The sequence below is a fragment of the Alligator sinensis genome, unplaced genomic scaffold (assembly GCF_000455745.1).
Source record: "Alligator sinensis unplaced genomic scaffold, ASM45574v1 scaffold954_1, whole genome shotgun sequence".
Classification (NCBI taxonomy): domain Eukaryota; kingdom Metazoa; phylum Chordata; order Crocodylia; family Alligatoridae; genus Alligator; species Alligator sinensis.
In genome coordinates, this window is record NW_005842228.1 from 537,253 (window position 1) to 558,233 (window position 20,981).

General features: G+C 48.0%; 1 protein-coding gene across 3 annotated transcripts in view; it reads right to left on the reverse strand.

Moving 5' to 3' along the window:
* Positions 1-20,981, reverse strand: part of CIB2 (calcium and integrin binding family member 2) — a 116,892-nt gene that overhangs the window by 25,957 nt on the left and 69,954 nt on the right. For all 3 annotated transcript variants that reach the window (XM_006027214.3, XM_025208410.1, XM_025208411.1), the window contains 2 exons: positions 4,358-4,505; positions 1,020-1,215 (listed from right to left, as the gene is read on the reverse strand). In XM_006027214.3, the coding sequence (XP_006027276.1) occupies positions 1,020-1,215; positions 4,358-4,505 (344 nt within the window). The remainder of the gene's footprint in view (positions 1-1,019; positions 1,216-4,357; positions 4,506-20,981) is intronic.

Here is a 20,981-nt window from a genome sequence, read left to right on the forward strand (position 1 = left end):
TGGCAAACTGATGATATGCGTAGGTTAAATAACCAAGTTTAGTTTTAAGCTTAACTCTCCTCTTTTAGCTGAGAAGGCATTTTCTGGCTTAGTAATAGACTTGGGTAGCTGTTAGAAACCAAAACAAATCAGCTTCCAAAAAACCCCATGTCAAATTAACTATAGATCAAGGGAAAAGCACAGTACTTAATTATTTTAATTGGCTCTGTATCGCCAGCTTGAATTGTACAGCTGCAAAAATCTTTGGCTTTCCCTTTATGAGGAAAAATAACTGGCATACATTCATGCATATTCATGACATATTTGCCAATTATGTAAATTAATATAATTATCCCATCTTCCACTAGCCCTACAAAACTCACTGTTCCATATTTCCCATTTCAGACCAGAAGGATACTCTTTAGATTAATCTTTACTAGTCATAAATTCTTTGTATTTTTAACAATCAATACAAGTTGGGGTCCTAATTATATGGTTAGCCATCCTTATCCTCCTCATGATTTCACTGAAGAAAATCAACTTGGTATAAGAGGCTTTCAGAACCTCTCAGAATTGGTCTGTTATTAGTGAAAGTCAGACATCCATTTATAAATTAATCTGGACTTCTACTATCAAAGAAAGTTCTGGGACCTAAAAGGACACTGTTTTCAAGATGAAAAAAGAATTTTGCAGACCTAGAGGCAAAGGTAAGTAGGAGGCCCACACAGCTCTCCTTCCCTGTGAAGGTTTAATAGGGTTCATTACACAAAGAATTGACATATCTTCATCTTCTGGCATGAGTAGCTACACTATTAATGGAGAAAGTGCAGTGACTTTTAATGGGAGGGCAGAACGTTAAAAAGGCTTAACCATTGCTGCTCTCAAAACTGGTTATATTGTAACTCAGCCTTTGCACCTATCTTCAGCCACTCCTTCCTGTTAACACTTTCAAGGTGCAAAATAGAAAGAGGTAATCTTTTTAATGAGGACAAAATAATGAAAGGAATATTATTTGATCTGTTTTAAAGCAATTCTTTTACCTGAGAAAGTCCGGTGCTTTGGAAATCATGTTCTCAAAGTCTGAAAATCCTAGTTTCCCATCGCCATCCATATCGGCTTCTTCTATCACTTTCTCACACACTAGAACACTTTCTTCTGCTGTTAGCTCTTCTCGTGTCAGCTTGTTGAGGGTGTTTTCTAAGTCAGCTTTACAAATGAAGTTATCTGTGTTAAAATCTAAACAGAGGAAGAAATAAAAGATTATCAACCTCCAGATAAGTTCAAACTCCAGATAAGTTCACTTGAAACAGAATGTATACAAAAGTGCATTTACAAACTATTTCTGATTTCACTCCTTTCAATCCTGAGGCCAAGTTCTCTTCAGTAGGTAATAAGCAGAGATCCAGGTTTTCTGTTTCCCATGGAAAAACAGAGAAAAAGGTGGATTTCCCCATTTACCCAAAGAAAATGCAGTTTTCTCATTTGAATGGAGAAACTCACAGATTTTGCACTTTTCAAAGAGTGCTCTGCAGGCTGGCAGAGTTCCAGCCTGCAAGGGGCTGGGAGGGAGTGGGAAGAGCGTGGTCAGGCAGAGGGTACCATGTGCCTGTATATGCACAGGGCTGCCAGGCAGCCTGGAGAGCAGCTCCCACAGGTAAGCTGGGGGGTGGGGAGGATTGAGGCCCCTATAGGAAAGGAGGGAGGGAGGGAATGGGTTTGAGTTGGGAGCTCCTGGAGGAGCAGGTTGGGAGCAGGGCTGGAGCTGGGACTGGGGCTGCTGCCCAGGCGGGGGTGCATGGAGCTGGGGGCCCTGGGCCAGAATGTGTGGCTACAGGGCCCCGGTGGGGAGTAGGACAGGGCCGGGCAGCTGGTGGCTCGTCCGGGGGGCAGGAGTTGGCTCCCTGCCATTGTACACGCTGCCAGGGGACCAGCGGGACCTGTGCCCCTCAGATCTGTGTGTGGGGTGGGTGCGGACTGCCCGCTATGGGCTTGGGCTGCCTGCCCCGCTGCACTCCCCCAGGGCCTCTGTAGTCCAGTGGGTGCAGCACTACAGGGCAGAGAGGGACCATGTGGGGAAGTTGCTTGCCACTGCAAGCTCTATGTTGCCCTAGCAAGGAACCCCCTGCTCACATGGCAGCAGAGGGGGCAGCGGTGCAGGGCTGTGCCCCTCACTGCTGCTGTGCAGACAGGGGTGTCTTGCTAGGGCAGCGCAGAGCTTGCAGTGGCAAGCACTTTCCCCACACAGCCTCGCTCTGCCCTGCAGCACCAGGTCACAGTTGCTGGGCTGCAGAGGCTCCAGGGGAGGGCAGCAGGGTGGGGAGCCCAAGCCCACAGCAGGCAGCCCAAGCCAGCCCCCTCCCTACGCACACATCTGGGGGACACAGGTCCTCCCTGCCCCACCTCACAGAAGTGTGCACAGAAGCAGGGAGCCACTCCCTCCACACACCAGCCCACAGCAAGCAGGCAGCAGGCACCGGGGATGGGAAGGGAGGGGAAGGGAGGGGGACCCATGCTCCAGGCTCTGCTGAAGCAGCTGCTGGCTCCTGAGGGTGGCAGGCAGGGCTTGGGTGCTGCTGTGGGGTGTGGGGGGAAGAGGGCTGCGGATCTGGGCTCCTGGCCCCGTAGCCCTGGGAGCTGGGGAGGGGCAGGTAGGTGGGTAAGGGGACAGGGGCACCAGCAGGACCAGTGGGCTGTGACTTGGGAGTGAGGGCCCTGGACCTGCATTCTATAAGCTAAGGTGGCAGGGGGAACTCTAATTTTCCATGATGAAAAGCCCAAAATCAAATACCAAAATTCATAGGTATTTAGAGTTTATTTTATTATGGTGATTGAGGCACTGGTAGGCTTCCAAACTGCTTTAAAACGGTAAATATATCAAGAAAACATTGTGTTCAATTGATAGCTATATATATAGTGGCCTTTCACTTTAATCACTGATTTTGGGGGTTTTATCGGAGAATATGTGATTTTTCTTCCACAGAATTTGTGATTTTTTTATCATGGAAAACCAGGGTCCCTGGTAAAAAGTAAGTCCAAGTCATTTCAGTCATACTTGATTCTTCCCTATAGAGTACAAGCAAGTCCTAGGCTTGTAACCTAATGCAGAGCATTCTTTCTACTCAAATCCAAAACTCTTGGGGTAGAACTCTGTTTTCTGTTATGAACCTAAGTGGCAATTATGAAGATACATAAGTACCATTTTTGGCACTTAAACATAATTTCAGAGTCTATTTTGCCTTCTGGCAAAACAGAAGTGCCTTACGTGTTGGTGTGTACACCTGCTGGGAAAGATGGAGGAAGGTTTCCTGCCATGCTTTAGCCCATCAGCATAGGACCCCCTCATCCTGAGGGGCTTTGAACTTGCATCTTCTGCTTTCCAGTAAGGTGCTCAAAACACCTGACCACAAGTTAGTTATTATCCAACATGATCTAATTATCAGATGTGCAAAGATATTCTAAATAGGCCACAAGAGAGAAAGCAAGAGAATTCAGAAAGTATCCTTGTCTGTAAGAAATATTCTTTTCTGGTTTCTACAACTGAATTGATATTATAACTCTTCAAAACAATATTATTTCTCATCTTTATTTTTATCAAGTTCATAAGTCACTTGATTTTGGAGTATTTTAATGAAAGAAGAAATACAAGGCATTTTTACACATGCATGTGCTGCAGTGCCGGGCGCTTTGAAAAGCACCTGGAGCTGCAATGCATGCAGTTGTATAAGCAGTGAAATGCACGCCAGCTCAGAGAAAATGGCAGCAGTCCACTTTTGAACTAAAACATATCAAAGGTGTTTTAGTTTAAAAGTGCACCGCTGCCATTTTCTCTGAGCTGGCGTGCATTTCACCACGTATACAACTGCAAGCAATGCAGTGTGATGCATGTCAGCTCGTGTGCAGAGCAGACTCAATTAATCAAGTCTGCTCCAATGCACCAGATCTCTGGCGCTTCACAGCACAAAAAAAGTATGTATATAAATGCCCACAGTGTTTCACTGAGAAGATGAACAGATGCTGCCTTACATCCATCATGATCAGCTCAAATACCAGAACAGCTTTTCTTAGGGTAAGTTCCTATGTGATGAAAACAGTTGTGGCCTGATCCAGGAAAGCACTCAAGACTGTGCTTAGTATAAGTACTTGAGTAGTTCCAGATGACCAATGAAACAATTCATATGGTTAAGGGTACAATTTTTTAAGTACACACTTTGCTGGGTTAGGTTACTGTGTTCAGAAGCTTGCAGAATTAAGCTGTTAATTTGACTCTTATTTGATTTTTGCCTAAGTACACAACTAATTAGCTAGTGAGAATCTGTCTGGCACAGAGGGTTAACCTGAATTAATGGAACCTTTTATCTATAGCACCTCCACACATTACCATAAATCTTAAAGGCATAGATTGCTTTGAGCTCTCTGGGAGCCATTTCACTGAGCACAGAAAACATGTCCACAAAGTCATTGAAGCTGAGGTTCCCTTCTCCGTCCTCTGAGAAAGACTCCACAATCCTCTCCCTGAAGGGGTTCTCCTGCAGAAAACATAGAGGCTTAAGTTTAGTACTTGGAAGAAAACAGCAGACTCACTATTACTACATTGGGAAAATATTTGAATCTTTGTTTGGTTCTTTGAAAAGACTCCCATTCCCCTTCCCTAAGTCAGAAAAAGGATGAATATTTCAACTCTATCTTTGCTTTTGCTATGCCTGTGGCTCTGATAAAAGTCATCCACTCTCTTAGCTTATTTAAATAGATCCAGTGCCTGACAGACTGTCATGTCTACACAGCCAGGAAGGCTGAGACCTACATACTGAGATGTTAGAGGGAGTGAGGAAGGGATGGGGAAAAAAACTGAGGGGTACTGGAGGTGATAACTTAGTGGAACAAATCCCCAGGGCCCAAGTACTCCTCATCCTTTTTCTAGGACCTGACTGAGGACTAGAGGGGCAACACCATCTTCTTGCTGTGAGTCAACCAATTCTGTGGCGTACCAGGCTAAGTGCAGAGGGAAGAGCTCTCCCCTCTAACAAGGTGGGAAGAGGTGGATGCACCAAAACTGCCTCTCACAGGTAAGGAAGGCAAGCTGACTTCCCCAGCTACAGTTTGTGTCTCTTGGGAAGGGTAGCCTCCCTGAGAAAGGTACATCTTTTAATAGTATATGATATTTTGTAATGAACCACAAGAGATTGGTCCTGGACCAGTCAAATGGACAAATACCTTCACTAGCGGCTTAAGCTGGTCATGGCAAATGTGTAAGGAAAAGGCCATTCCATGTCAGCCCACCAGAGCTGTGAGACATTCAGCTTGAGCAGCAGTTGGAAGAGGAAGAGAAGAATCATATTCTGGATCTCAGACAAAGGAAGGGGTTTTGCTATGAATAAACTACGTGTAACAGACTGCCAACGTGGGCTCACCAGATTGCCTTGAGATACTTACCCTGGGCTAGAAACAGTGCCGGTGAACTCTGAGCGACCCCAAGGGTGGAGCAGGGGAGCCCTGCCCCCTGGAGAAGGGGAAGCCAATCTAGAGAAGGGGTTTTCAGTCCCCTCATTTGCTGGGAAGGGGGATGGCCGGGGCTGTGGGTCAGTCACCCTGAGCCCTGGCTGGCTGGTTTGCAAGCCAGGGAGGGACTGCTGGAGGGGATAAAAGCAGCAGCTGAACTGGCGCGGGGGCTGCAGACAGTGACTCTGGGGAATGATGCAGGAGGCCTAAGAAGATCTGGGGTGAGCTGACCCAGCGGAGGGAGCAGAGAGACCCCTCTGAAAAGCCTCAAAGGCCCTGGGAGAAGGCGGCAGCGGCAGTCGGCCATGCCTCCAGCCCTGCAGCAGAGGGGGAGCCGCAGCCAGGGCTTGGGGCAGAGAGGTCGTGCCCAAAGGCCCCATTGCAGGGGGCTAGATGGCAGTCGGCCCCCCACTCCACTGCGGAGAAGCAGCAGCAGCCAGGAGCGCAGGTGACATCCTTATCCAGAGGGAGCAGGGAGCTGAGCCAGTGAGTTGAGGAAACCCCTCACCTTCCCTGGGGAAGCGGGACAGCAGCAGGCAAGGCACTGGGATCCTGAGGAGCAGCAGAGCACCAGGACAAGGGTCCCCAGGAGCTCGGGGCGCAGGTCAGCGCTTGGAGCGGGATTGGCGAGCTGCAAGGCGTGTGGGGTGCCCGGCCAGTCATCTGGAGCAGGGGTTTAGAGCAATGACCCCTGGGAGCTGCCTGTGCTGCTGACCCTCTGCCACTGACTGCCCCAGAGGGGACTCAGTCCTGTCCCTTATTCTGCAGCTGATTGTCATCAGATGGAGTCCCTGAGCTTTGTGCTTAGGTCATACTGATTGCTGCAGGAGCCCACTCTGTTGCTTGTTGCTTGCCTTTTTGGTTGCCACAGAGGATCACCCTTCAGTCTCTTTGGGGGTTTGGGGTTTGATACAATTTGATTGCTGCAGACCAGAAGAGCCTACACTGTTGCAGTCTGTCGCTTATTGGGCAGCCTGTTGGAGCTGCTGGAAGCGAGCACCCTGCTTCCTTGCTGTAGCAGCTCAGCAGTGGCTGAAAGCTCCCAGTTCCCCTACCTGTGTTTCTTGAGTCAAGGGTTGACTAATGCATTCTGGTTTGTTTTGTGATTCTGGTTATGCCATTTAAGTTTGTGTGTAAATAACCTTTCCTATTTTTCTTGTTTTGTAAATAAAGTGTAAATAGTTAAATCAGTTAAGTGTTAGACCTTCTTGGGACTACGGGCTGCTCTGTGGCCAGCCGGAAAGTAAAGTGGTGCTGGCCAGAAGTCCTGCCCCACTCTCACCACACCATCCCTGGTCCATTGGGCAGGGGTGGCAACTATTGGGCTGTCACCCAGGTTACATATGCAAACTAGGAATGATATTTTCCTTCTCCAGCTGTGACTGAAGATCACTCTTGTGAGTTCCACTCCCACATGATTGTCTTCAAGAATTGACAGAGCACAGCACAATCACCAAATTCAAGAAAAACCTCCATTTCCCCATCTGCATATCTATGATTTTGAAATTACTCAAGATTGTGGCGGTATATCTCGGCTAGGCTTCCGTAGTTATATTTTTTCCCCTGCCCCAACTCTTGACTGAACTTCCATGACTCTTGCTGTGGCTGTTTTTGCCAGCACTCGGAATTAATAGTAAAGGTAAGAGTTTTCTTACCACAGAGATACACTGCCCAGAAATCAAAGTACAAGTTGCATCAAATGCTGTTTGCTAAAGATATTAGGAAACCGGCTAGGATTACCATGGTTGAGGCAGTCATGTCTCTCCATGTCTATTCATTATAGAATCACATTACAGTGTGATTCTAGGGTCTGCCTAACAGTTCTAATGGATGCCTAGCTTCCCAAAAAAGGCTGTTGATAACACCTGATTTAATGAGGTCTGTAGTAACTGAAGAAGTTCAGGAGGATCTGAATTCAGTATGTTAGTGTAGCTCCTCTGCAGCCTTTATATGATAAAATAACTGACCTTTATGATTTCTTTAGTTTTCATCCTGAAACCCTTCACTGTATAACCTCTGGCTCAATTGGCTACAAGTTTGAGAGAGAGTTAAAGAAAATAGAATAGTTCCTATATATTTGTCAGTTCTACCAAGAATGTGCATGTTCTCATGTATAAGGTTCCATACAATTTGTGCAGCTGGCTAAAAATCAGGCATATCAAACTGAACACTCAATAAACTAAGTCATATATAGATACTTATCCTACAAGCTGATCAATAGGTCCTAATTACAATTTAAAATGAAATTTTATAAGCAGCTGCATCTGGGAGATGAGTAACCAAAAAAGGTTTATTTTCGGTTTTACTTAACACGTTCAACTAAGGTTTCCTACAGAGCATACAGGGAGGTGGAACACAGCAGCATTTCCTACTGTGCTAAGGGAGACTGTCAAATACATGGATTATGTACAAAGCAGGGTACCATAAACAGATTAATATTTATACTTCAGCACCTCTTCTTCAAAGAGACATAGGCCATGTCCAGACAAGTGCGGCTGTACAGTATGTGGCATCACAGGCATGTCTGCAGCACCCCATACTGCACATTCAGCTGTTCTCTATGTGGGAAGGGAACAGTGGGGAGGTGGTGGGGTTTGAACCCATGCAAAAATAAAAAAAGCAGAGCGGTGCACAAGGGGACAGCGCATGTTGCTCAAAACGGGAGCCTGGTCGGCTGGGGCTACACTCTGGCTGCTGGCCATTCTCCAAGCAGCAGGATTGACGCTGCTGCAGCCCCAGAAGACCCCCAGGATCCCAGGTAAGGGGTGTGGACATGGCCAGAATCCTTTACTAGGACAGAAACAGGAGTTAGTCCATGCAGCATGAAGAGGTAGCTGCCTCTGGGGTAAGCTACAACAGCTATTATGTGGTTTACTGCTGATTAAGTTAAGAGCTGAAGAATATGGTGTTCATTGGAAACTATGGGAATAACAGAAGCAAAACAATTTAACCATTTGGTGTTAATGATAAAGATGTAATAATTTTGTTAAGATGTAATAATTTTGTTAAGACCTCAAGATCATGTATAATGCATCTGATGGGAGATTTAACAGCAGCCCTCAACTCCCTGAAGAGTGGTTCCAAAGAGAATGGAGCTGGACTGTTCTCAGTGGTGGCAAGTGACAACAAGATGCAATAGTCTCAAGTTGCAGCAAGGGAAATTAAGGTTGGATATTAGGTAAAACTTTCTCACTAGGAGGGTAGTAAAACACTGGAACAGGTTACCCAGACAGGTTGTGGAATCTCTATCCTTAGAGGTTTTTAAGAACTGGCTAAACAGAGCCTTGGCTGAGATTATGTAATTGGGGATGATCCTGCTTTGAGCAGGGGGTTGGACTAGATGCCCTCCTGAGCTCCCTTTCAACTCTAATTTTCTATGATTGTGTGATTCTATGAATCAGGTTTGCATACCTAACAGTGCTGACCCCATCGCACCCTTGAAAGGATCTCAAGGTACCCTGGTTGAGAAATGGTGCTCTACTGACCCCAAAGAAGCTCACTGATTTACAGTAGTTGAAGATCTAGCCCAGGGGTTGAGAACATTTCTGGGCAGAGTGCCAAAAAACACCTGCAATCTCAACTTGTAAAATGTTGGTGTGCCAGGGCCACTCGGTGGGGGAGCCACAAGGGGTCTGATCCTTTTTGTGGCAGCATAGCCCCAGCCCCTTCCCAGCCGTCTGTCGAGGCACACATGCACCCACCGCCAGCAACAAGCTAAGCTCCATGGACCCCAGTGCAGCCTCTTGCAGCCTCCTGGCTGCCTGCCACAGCTGACCCAGGATCTGGGCAGGCTCCTGCCACATGCCACAGAGTCTGGACTGCTTGCAGCAGGTGGCAGGGAGGCTGTAAGCAGCTGCACTGGTGTCCACGGAGCTCCAGCCTGGGTCACTGTCAGCAGTGAGTGCATGAGCACTTCAGGGCGGATGGTGGTGAAGGGGCCAGGGTTGCACTGCCTCAACAAGGCTCAGGCCCCTCACAGCTCCCCCACCGTCTGCCCTGAGGCATGCGTGCCAAGCAAAATGCCTTCGCATGCCACACACTTTGCAGTTTGGGCCTGCTCCCAGAGGAGACACATGGGCAAACGCCCTTTGTGCCCCTGGGAGCCGAAGACCCAAACCCGGACTCTGACCCCCAGCGAAGAGCCAGGAGGTAAGTGAGCCGGGCTGAGAGAGGGTGGACAAGTGCAGGGGCGCTCAGAGGGTGCCAAGGGAGTGTGTGTGGGTGTGTGTGTGCGTGCATGCGAGGCCATGCTGGGAGGGACACGCTGGCTCAGTGGAGCCCGGGAGGGGAAGGCCCTCCCCCCCCCGGTCCCTACTTAGCTGAGCCCCCCAGGGAGACCCCCAACCAGAGCCCCACAAACAGAACGCACAAACAGGCATGGCTCTACTTGGGCACGGCAGTTTGCATGGGAGTTCATATGGAGGGGTGCACAGAAGGCACCTGGAGGGCTGGTCTGTGTGAGGAGCTGAGGCCAGAAGCCCGAAGAGGAGCTGCTGGGACCAGGCAGAAGCGTGAACTCGCTTGCAGCCATAGTGGTTGACTCATCGTGCCCTCAGGCATCCTGACACCATCGAGATCTTCACCCAGATAGATTCTTAGATGCCCCCCACCCAGAACCCCCGGCCCTGGACAATGGGGGCTGCCTGGCACAGCTGCTGCCAGGTGGGCAGGGGGGCACCCCACTTGTGGGGTGTGGTCCCTAGTGGAGTCTCTGGAGGGCTGGGTGAGGGAGCTTGAGGAGGAGGTATGCCAGCTGCGCACCATCAGGGCCCACAAAGACTTAGTTTCATAGTTGGTAGGGTCAGAAGGGACTGGAGCAGATCATCAAGTCCGACCCCCTGCCATGGCAGGAAAAAGTACTGGGGTCAAACGACCCCAGCGAGGTGTTCGTCTAACCTCCTCTTAAAGACCCCCAGGGTAGGAGCCAGCACCACTTCTCTTGGAAGTTGGTTCCAGATCCTAGCTGCCCTGACAGTGAAGTAGCGCCTCCTGATGTCTAGTCTGAATCTACCCTCTGCCAGCTTGTGGCCGTTATTTCTTGTCACTCCTGGTAGTGCTCGGGGGAACAGGGACTCCCCCAGTGCCTGCTGGTCCCCTCTGACTAGTTTGTCACAGGCCACTAGATCCCCCCTCAGCCTTCTCTTGTGGAGGCTGAACAGATTCAGGCCCCTTAGCTTCTCCTCATAGGGCCTGCCCTGCTGCCCCCTGATCATGTGGGTGGCCCTCGTCTGGACCCTCTCAATGCTGTCCATTTCCCTCCTGAAATGCGGCGCCCAGAACTGGATGCAGCACTCCAACTGCGGCCTGACCAGTGCCGCATAGAGGGGGAGGATCACCTCTTTGGACCTGCTTGAGATGCATCTGTGGATGCACGACAAGGTACGGTTGGCCTTCCTGACCGCGTCTCCACACTGTCAGCCCATGGTCATTGTGGCATCAATAACGACTCCAAGATCCTTTTCTGCCTCTGCACTGACGAGAAGGAGTTCCCCAGCCTGTAGGTGTGCTGCTGGTTCTTCCTCCCCAGGTACAGCACCTTGCACTTGTCAGTGTTGAAACCCATCCTTTCTCATCTGCTCACCCCTGTAACCTGTCTAGGTCCAATTGCAGCCTATTCCTCCCATCTAGCATGCCCACATCCCCCCACATCTTAGTGTCGTCAGCAAATTTGAACAGGGTGCTTTTTACCCCCTCATCCAAGTCACTGATGAAGATGTTGAACAGCACGGGTCTGAGGACCAAGCCCTGGGGGACCCCACTGCCCACATCCCTCCAGGTCAAAAATGACCCATCCACCACCACTTCATTGATGGCTAATGCCAGACCCTTCTCCAGAAGAAGGAAGAAGAGACGGAGATAGAGATGGTGGCCAGCAGGAAGGTTAACTACGAAGACCCACCCTGGAGCTACCTGGAAGACAGTCACTTCACGCTCCAGGAAACGCGAGCCATGGCTGCTCCTTTCCTGACCCTGCACAACAGGTACACTCCCCTCCCCATGCAGGAGGAGGTTCCAGTGGTGATACCAGAGGAGGAGGAAGGTAAGCAACATGCTACCACCCCCAAGAGGAGGCGCAAGGTGGTGTGGGGGGGACTCCCTCCTGCGGAGCACTGAGGAACCCATCTGCCGTCCAGACCCCCTCGCCTGTGAGGTCTGTTGCCTCCCTGTGGCTTGCATCCGACATGTTGCAGAGATGATCCCCAGGCTTATCCGGCCCTCTAATTACTACCCCATGCTCCTCATCCATGTGGGAACAAATGACATGGTCAGGAGTAATCCAGACCAGGTCACGAGCGACTACAGGGCTTTGGGAGTTGGGTACCCAGGCAGTCTTTTTTTCTGTTCTCTCTGTTGCGGGCCACAGTCCTAGGAGGGAAGGATGAATTGAGGAAGTGAACCAATGACTCCGACGGTGGTGCTACCGAGAGGCTTTGGATCCCCCAACCAGCATGCACTTCAGGGAGAGAGGACTCCTGGGAAGAGATGGCATCCACCTCATGTGGAAAGGTAAGTCCCTGGTCTCGGCCAGGATGGCTGATCTTCTGGACAAGGCTTTAAACTAAGATTGCTGCAGGACAGAGATACACTAATGCAAGCATGCCCAGCGACTGTCACACAAGAAAGCTCCATAGATAGGGACACTAGGAGGGCCACTCTTGTGGGAAATAAGGGAATAGCTCTCCTTCAGCATGACAAGAAGTCAAGGGCCTAAGAAGAAAGACCCAGGTGCCTGTATACTAATGCCAGGAGCATGGGCAACAAGCAGGAGGAGCTAGCTCTCCTGCTCTCCAGTGGCCATTATGATCTAGCAGGGATTAGGGAGACCTGGTGGGACTCCTCACATGATTGGAGCGTAGCCTTGTGTAACAGGGAGTCAGTGGCCCCGTTACGGAGCCACTCAAGAGAGGCATGAATTGTCAATCAGGAATATCTAGAACAGCCAGGAAGCCAATCCAGAAATCTGTTAATTGGCAACTGAGGTCAGCTGGGAGCTGTGAATTAATACTTAGAGACTTTGTATAATAAAAACAGAGGCTGATTGAAGACTTCCCCAGAAGGGGAACCAGTGCCAGGACTGAAACAAGCCTGAGCCATGGAGCAGTTTCCTGCATGAAGGCGCAGCCACGGAGGAGAAAACGGATAAGTTTTCCCTCACGGACGAGTGATGGAGGAGATATTGGAGAGTCTGTGAGTGAAGCCGGCACAGCGATCGCTGGAACAGGTACTCCCCATTATTGAGAGACTGTGACTGAGGGAGATGGTCCCAGCTAGTCCCAGTAATTTTTGAGAGACTTGGTGTAAGGTGGGGACTAGATGCAGCTGAAAAGTTCCTGGGAACAGCATGCTGTTTGAGAGTTCTAATCATCCCAGCTGGGGGTGAAGGAAGAGAGGATTGCAGGCCGCCATATGCAGCAGTCCTGGTACGGCAAACTGCCATCTCATTGTGGGGGTGGGAGCACGGAAAGTGCCATCATTCATGTTCCCTAAGTATACAGAGGCTTCTGACTGAGCCTACCAAGGCACTGTACCAGTGGAGCTTGAACCCGCGCCAGCAGACAGAGGTGGCGGCAAGATGTGGTGTGACATGTTGTACCCTTTATTAAACTAGAAGCTTTTCACCTGTGCTCTCTTTACCCTTTTTCTTTTTACTCCCATCAAGTTGTGGCAGGAGAGAACAAGCACAGGCACAGGAAGCGGGTCCGAACACCCCTACTGAGTGATCCAGGCAGCCTGCTCACACCATGGAGGGCTATGCCCTGCATAGAAGGGATCAAGTAGGGAAGAAAGGTGGAGATATAGCTGTCTAAGTGAAGGAGCAGTACACCTCCTTGGAGGCTGACATCAGCTCCAAAGGACAGCCTGAAACCCTGTGGGTCAAACTGCGGGGGGGAGAAGGGGTGCGGCGAAAGAGACCTAACTGTAGGTATATACTACAGACCACCAAACCAGGGGGAGGAAGTTGATCTAGAGTTTGCCTGAGAATTGGCAGAGGCCGCACAAGCACAAGACATGGCTATCATGGGCAATTTCAATTATCCAGATATCTCTTGGGAGGAACACTCAGCCAAATCAGATTGGTCACGTTCCTTCCTGACCTGCATCCAAGAGCTTTTCCTGACTCAGGTGCATGAACCAACCAGAGGTAATGCTATTCTAGACTTGGTCCTGGCCAAGGGGTATGACCTGGTGACCAACTTAAAAATAGAAGGTAACTGGGTGACAGTGACCATTAAATCATCATGTTCACTGTCCATCACAAGGCAGACAAATTAGATAGCAGGACTGAAGTTTGGGATTTCAAAATGCAAATTTCAACCAACTCAGGTCACTAGTAGGGAAAAGGCTGTGGGACCAGGGGCCAGGTGAAAGGAATGCATGAAGAGTGGTCATTCCTTAAAGACACAATCCTCAAAGCACAAAGGAAGTTCATTCTCACATGGAGGAAAGGTAACAAAAGGGATGGGAAGCCCTCATGGCTAAACAGGGGTAAACATGGTCCTCTTAAGAAAGAAGAAAGGCACACAAACAATGAAAGCTTGGGGCATGTGCCAAGGAGGACTCCAACAATGGCCTGCACTTGTAGGGACCATATTTGAAGGGCTAAGGCAGCAACCAAACTAAAATTAGCGACAGGAGTCAAGGGCAACAAGAAGTCCTTTAGGTATGTAGGGAACAGGAGGAAAACAAATGGAAGTGTGGGGCCACTGCTCAACAACTCAGGATAGCTGGTTACCAGCACTCGGGAGAAAACTGAACTCCTGAATGGCTACTTTGCTTTGGTCTTTCACCGGGCCAAGGACAAAATCATGCCAGAGTGGGTATAGAACGAGCAGGGTAGGAATGACTGACTTCCTACTATTACTGTAGAACAGGTACATGATCATTTGAAAAAATTCTACATATATAAATCAACAGGACCAGATGAACTTCATCTGAGTGTGCTGAAGGAGCTGGCCGAAGTCATTGTGGGACTGCTGGTGAAACTTTTCCAAAACTTGTGGCGCTCCAGAGAGGTCCCTGAGGACTGGAAGAAGGCCAATGTTGTGTCCATCTTCAAGAAAGGGAACAGGGAGGATCCGGGTAACTATAGCCCAATCAGCCTAACTTCTATCCCAGGGAAGATCCTGGAAAAATTCATCAAGGCGTCTATATGCAATAGGCTTGCAGAAGGTAGGATTCTGAATGACAGCTAGCATGGCTTCATCACAGGCAGGTCTTGTCTTACTAACCTCATCTCCTTTTACGATCAGGTAACTCACCACCTGAATAAGGGAGAGGAGGCTGACATTGTACACCTTGACTTCCAAAAGGCCTTTGATCTACTATACCATGATATTCTCATGAGTAAATTGGAGGACTGTGGACTCAAGCATAAGACAGTTAGGTGGGTAGGGAGATAGTTGCAGGGCAGGACCCAGAGTTCTAATGAACAGCGCTCTCTGCCGTCTTGGCGAGAATGGCCAGTGGTGTCCCTCAGGGGTCGGTGCTTGGTCCAGTGCTTTTCAACATCTTTATCAATAATTTGGATGCGGGGGTGAAGAGCTCACTGGCCAAGTTAATGGATGACACCAAGTTATGGGGAAGCGCGGTTATGCTTGAAAATAGGCTGCAGATACAGGCAGACCTAGACAGGTTAGCAAGTTGGGTGGATCACCATCAAATTAAATTCAATGTTGAGAAAAGTAAAGTGCTCCATCTGGGGACAACCCCCCCCATCACACCTACAGGCTTGGCAATGCCAAACCGACCAGCACCATGAATGAAAGGGACCTGGGGATAATAATAGAAAACAGCATGAATATGAGCCAGCAGCGTGATGCTGTAGCCAACAGGGCAAATAATACCCTGGCATGCATCAATTGATGCATCTCCAGCAAAACTAGGAAAGTGATTCTTCCACTCTACTCAGCTTTATTGAGACTGCAGCTGGAGTACTGCATCCAGTACTGGGTGCCATACTTCAACAAGGATGTAATAAAGCTCGAGAGGGACCAGAGAAGGGCCACCCATATGGTCAGAGATTTGCATGGCAAGCTATATGGGGAAAGGCTGAGGGAACTAGGACTCTTCAGTCTGAAAAAGAGAAGGCTGAGAGGGGACATGACAGCAGCTTAACGCTACATCAGGGGCATACATCAAGCGCTCACTGAACAACTATTCACCAGGGCACCCTTGGGGATAACCAGGAGTAATGGCCATAAACTCCTGGAAGACCATTTCAGGCTCAACATTAGAAAAAACTTCTTCACAGCCAGGGTTTCCAGACTGTGGAATAAGCTCCCTCCAGAGGTGGTTCAATCGCCTACCCTGGAAATCTTCAAGAGGAGACTGGACAGTCACCTTGCTGGGGTTACTTGACCCCAGTTGTTTTTCCTGCCTGGTGCAGACCTGATGATCTTCCGAGGTCCCTTCCAGCCTCTCAATCTATGAATCTATGAACTGGCATATGTGCTGGGGGTTGCCTACCTCTGACTTAGCCCTATATATCTGAGCATTGGGGAAGACAAAAATCCAGGTCTAGACTTTTGCAAAGAAGACACACATCAAGGTAAAATTCCTGCTAAGTTTCACTTTGAGTTTGTGGGTTTATTTGAATCAAAACCAAATCAAAGCAAGATTCAGGCATGTAAACCCACTTGGACTAAAATTAAAGAGAGGAAGGAGTTTATTCCATTCCCAGAAACATATTTTTTTTTAAATCTAGCAATGTCTCAGTCCAGAGCCTAATAGAATTTGGTGCAGTAAATGCAATGGCAATTGACAGCAATGTACATTGCATTAGAATCTATCTGTAAGGGATTAAAAGGTCCAGTCCCAGTTCTTGGGGAATGCTAAATCCCAGGAATAGTTTGGATACAAGGAGCTTTTTCTCTTTCTGGCTTGTATATTTCTGTCAAATGGTTTCTTCATAGCAGACTTTGTTACAACTGAATCTATTTTACACAGTTTGCAGACTGGTACATCAGAGGCAGCCTTTGCATAATGAACTGGGGCTACATAGATACAGATACCATTCTCATCAGTAAAGATCTAAGCCAGACTTTGTATATCACAAGATATGACATCTCAGATAGCAACAGAATACAGAGCAAGGATGGATTAACTGTGTCTGAACATGTTTCTAAGCAACTCTGCTGTTGCCAAATGGATCTGTACATTTTAAGTGAAAAATAAAATCTTTCTTTATATTGATTTCTTCCCTTTCACTTTCTCATATTATGTGCCTTCAGGCAGTTTATCTGTAGTCTGCACAATGGAAAGTATTAGCTTACCTTAACAGATACTTTTCACATCCTTTCTGTAATTTCATTACCTCTGCTCTAAAGAGCACAAATTAGGGTGCCATCATATTTAAAGGAAAAGGCACTTTCATGTAAACTGTGGGGAGAAAAGATTGTATTCCCTCCTAGCTATTGTGCTCTCTTCAAGCCTGTTTAAAGAAGAACATTTGGAGCAGGGGCGACACATAGGGGGTGCACATGGGTGCACATGCCCCCCCGCGTGTGGCGGTGCACCCCCTACAAAAAGGTGCCACCTATAGTGTCGGCAGGACCTGTGGGCAGTTGTGTCTGTGGGTGGTCTGCAAGCCTTGCTGGCCGCTGCCAATGCTGCTAGCGGCGGCTGTGGATGGTCGCTGACCATTGGTTGGTGCTCACCACCCTCCTCCCCCACCACCAACAGTGCCAGTGGTGGCTGTGGGAGCTCCCCACTCACAACCACCGTGCTCCTGCCGCCGGGGGCACAAGTCAGTCATGATTTGGAGACTTGGAAACTTAAGTTTAGCTTGTTAAAAAGTGTTTTTATGTCCTCTCACAATAACAAAGAAACAGACAGAGAGAAGCAGGAAAAAACTGTTATAGCTTAAAATTGTGCTGTTTATTCGCTTGCTTGAGAGCTGCTCTGGTGGTTTGAGATTTTCAGAACACTCTAGATCAGAGGTTCTCAAACTGGTCCGCGGACCGCCACTGGTCCGCGAGCTCCATTCAAGTGGTCTGCAGAAAGGCTGCAGAACAATCGAGAACATCTGTACTTGTAAGGTAAAACTACTGATATTAAAATATGAGTTGTGTGATTTGACTTATAGAACAAAAAAAAGTTTAAGTGGTCTGCCGAGACCCTCAGCAATTTTCAAGTGGTCTGCGAAAAAAAAAGTTTGAGAGCCACCGCTCTAGATAGACTTGTAAAACATGTCACAAATCTTGTTACTATTATCCTTTAACTAATGCCCTTTCATTCAAATAATTGCTTTTCTGTGCACTTTTTAAGCATGCCATAATATATATTATGAAATAAAAGCCTAGAACACAATCCATTAAAGTAGCACCTGACCATATGATGCATGTCTGCGTGCGTGTTATTTTTCTGACTTTTTATCTATAAATCCTACTATGCAGTTTGTAGTTTACTTTACTCCTATCCTATCATTTTGCTCTAAAGCCTCTTATAAAGCATTTGTGTTCTCTCTAGTCCCATCCATTTTATATTTATCTTGTAGCTTGACCAATGAATTTAGAACACACTGTTCTGTTATCATGAGTTGACTGCACTTTGCAAATATGAGGTTACAAGCTACAGATAAGAAAAGTAATACTCAGGGCTGTGATCAGGTCAAGATAACCAGGCTAGGGTGGCTTGTTTGTCATTAAGATCTACCAAGGTTTATATATTTTTCCTTCAGTATTTGAACATAAATCCGCACTGGTATTAATGGAAGAATTCAAATGCACCCAATTGTTTGTTCTGTGAGATACTGCCAGACAGGTCATGTTAGGATATTTTAAACAGGGACTGACATGGTCTGAAACAATGAAAAATAGAACTTCCTTATTTTGTTGTGGACCCATCTCTGATTTTAAATAGAGAGGTTCAAACAATGGATAGATGCCACTTGTTCACTAGCAGAAGTAAATTAGGGTATCTCCAGAAGCGGATGCTTTGGAAGAAACATATGGGATATACATTATAATGATACTGCTCTCTGCAAACATAAAAACATGTTTCAGATAAATTAGCAACATTTCAAAAGGTACATTTATATAATAACAAAAATACCTAGAGCTCTTAGAGTTAATGCTAACATACCTTTTAGGAGACTCATTAATCTTATTGCTCCTGGGCTTCAGCCTAGCTCTAACTGGGTATGTCTACATGAGACACTATGTTGCCGTAGCAAAGTGCTACAGCGACATAGCATCAGCGGGCACAAACCATGATGCCGCAGCTACGTCGCCATAGCAATGCACTCCCTCAGTATAGCGCATCTCTACAGCGAAGTAGTGGCTAAAAGTAGCCATGCACCACTGGCGCGACTCAGTAACAGCTGTTACTGTGCCATCATTTAGTATTTCCTAACAGAAGTACTAAATGACGGTGCAGTAACAACGGTGCCATTGGGGCAGGTGTAGACAGGCCCACTGAAAAGTATTAAAAAAGACCTAATGAGAAGGACAAATGATCCCACCTCTGACCAAGACAAACTTCCTGCACTTTCCTTTGGAACATCTCATGCTGGTGACTGCAGGAAACAGGAACCTGGACAGAGGGATCTTGGCTCTAAGCCAGTCCAGCAATTTCTATATTCCTTTGATTTTGGCTTCTGCTTTGGAGGCAGGGAGGAGTGTGGGTGTTCTAACTTCTTATAAAAGTGAATTCCTCTATGGGTTATCCTTTGAGGTTAGTAGATTGGTTGTTTCATGTGAACATGGCTGTCATAGGAATGGAGGCAGTCGGTCTCTTTGGCAGCATATCCCAGTAACATGGAGGGTTCTGAAGTTGAGGACAGAGATTGTGAGTTCAGGCCAGTTCAGTAATTTCTCTTCTTACTAAGACAACATGTAAAAAACCCTCTTAAATTAGCCGTAGGAGAATTCATACATAGTTACAACCCATGTCCTGAAATTTTTCAAACAGATGCCCTGTGACCTACAGTAAATACATTTTTCCCCCCAGTGCATCAATCCTGTCTCCAGATTTGCTCTTCTGCCTGCCGGCTACTCTGTTTCCCTGGTCTGTGGATTTATGAGCAACCCAACTTCTTACTGAAGATAATGACAAGATCAGGAGCACCAGAGTACCTGTAAGGAGTTGCTGCATTACCTAAATGCATCCAACTGTATCAGCATCAAACTGCAAAGTGAATGAAACAAAATAGCTTTTTCTTTAGGAAGTCTTACAACTAACACAAACGTGCCACACAGCAGTATCCAACAGGAGATCACCATCAGGAAGAGCCCAACAATTAGAAATGCAACCTAAACAAGACACTTAAGTATCTTCTTTAGGGATCATATAGTAGTATCAAAGAGAGTTATACCTGTGGACTGCATATTCCACTATGAATGGGGTTTATCAGGAGACTTGAAGGGCACATTCCCATGACTGCGCATGTGCGTTTCCTCAGGGACAAATAGCAGTGGCACATAGTTGTGCCACTGCTACTTGTCTCTGGGAAATGCCCTTGCATGCACACTGTGGCATGTGGCAGATTCCCCTGGGTGGGGGGGGGTAGGGGAGGCTGGGGCCAGCACCTGAGTTGGCCCCAGCAGCCTTACCTGGGGTCTGGGTATGCAGGGCCTGGTCAGCAGCTGGAGCATGGCTTTGGTTGGCCAGGCTCTGGTTTTAGGTGGTGCACACTGCAGCCATATGTGCTACTCCACTTTTTTCTGGTATGGGTTTTTTAGATACTGGGATTTCCCAGTATTTAATTTTGGCTCTGAGCTACAAATATGCAGTGCAGAGAACCTTTTCACATGCACCATGTATGTTTTGCAGTGCCTCAAAAGCCTTTGAGGTGCCACAAAGCACATGTTCTCGCTCATCTGAATGCACCCTAAGGCCGCGTCCAGATGAGTAGAGACATTTGGTTCCACAGGGACAAGTTGCAGCAGTGCACCTTGTGCCGTAGCTACTTGTCCCTGGGGAACGCCTGTGCCACATGCACTTTGGCATGTGGCAAGTTACCCCGGGGGGGGTAGGGGAGGCTGGAGCTAGCACTGTGCTGGCCCCAGCAGCCTTATCTGGGGTCCTGGGTGCCTTCCAGGGCTGCAGCAGTGGCGATCCTGCCAGGCAGAGTCTGACTGGCAGCCGCAGCATGGCTCTGGGCAGCCTGGCTTCACTTTACAGCTGTGCGCACTGCCTGTGCATGTGCTGTTCCTTTTTTTCCCCCCAAGTGTTTTTTTGATGACCCCTAAGGGCACGTCCAGATGAGCAATCACATGCCTATTGCAGCATCTCAAAGCAGTCTCAAAGCAGGAAGGTCCAAGGCAGTATAGGACCATTACTGAACGGGCAAAAGCAATTGGTGACAGACGGGGGGACAAGGGTGAACTCCTCAATGAGTTCTTTGCCTCGGTGTTCCTAAACGAGGGGCAAAACAAGTCCCACAATGGGATCATAGAGAGACAACAGCAAGGTGCCAGACTACCAAGCGTTGACCCTGAGATAGTGCAGAGTCACTTGGAAGGACTGGATGCATTTAAGTCGGCAGGCCCGGATGAGCTCCATCC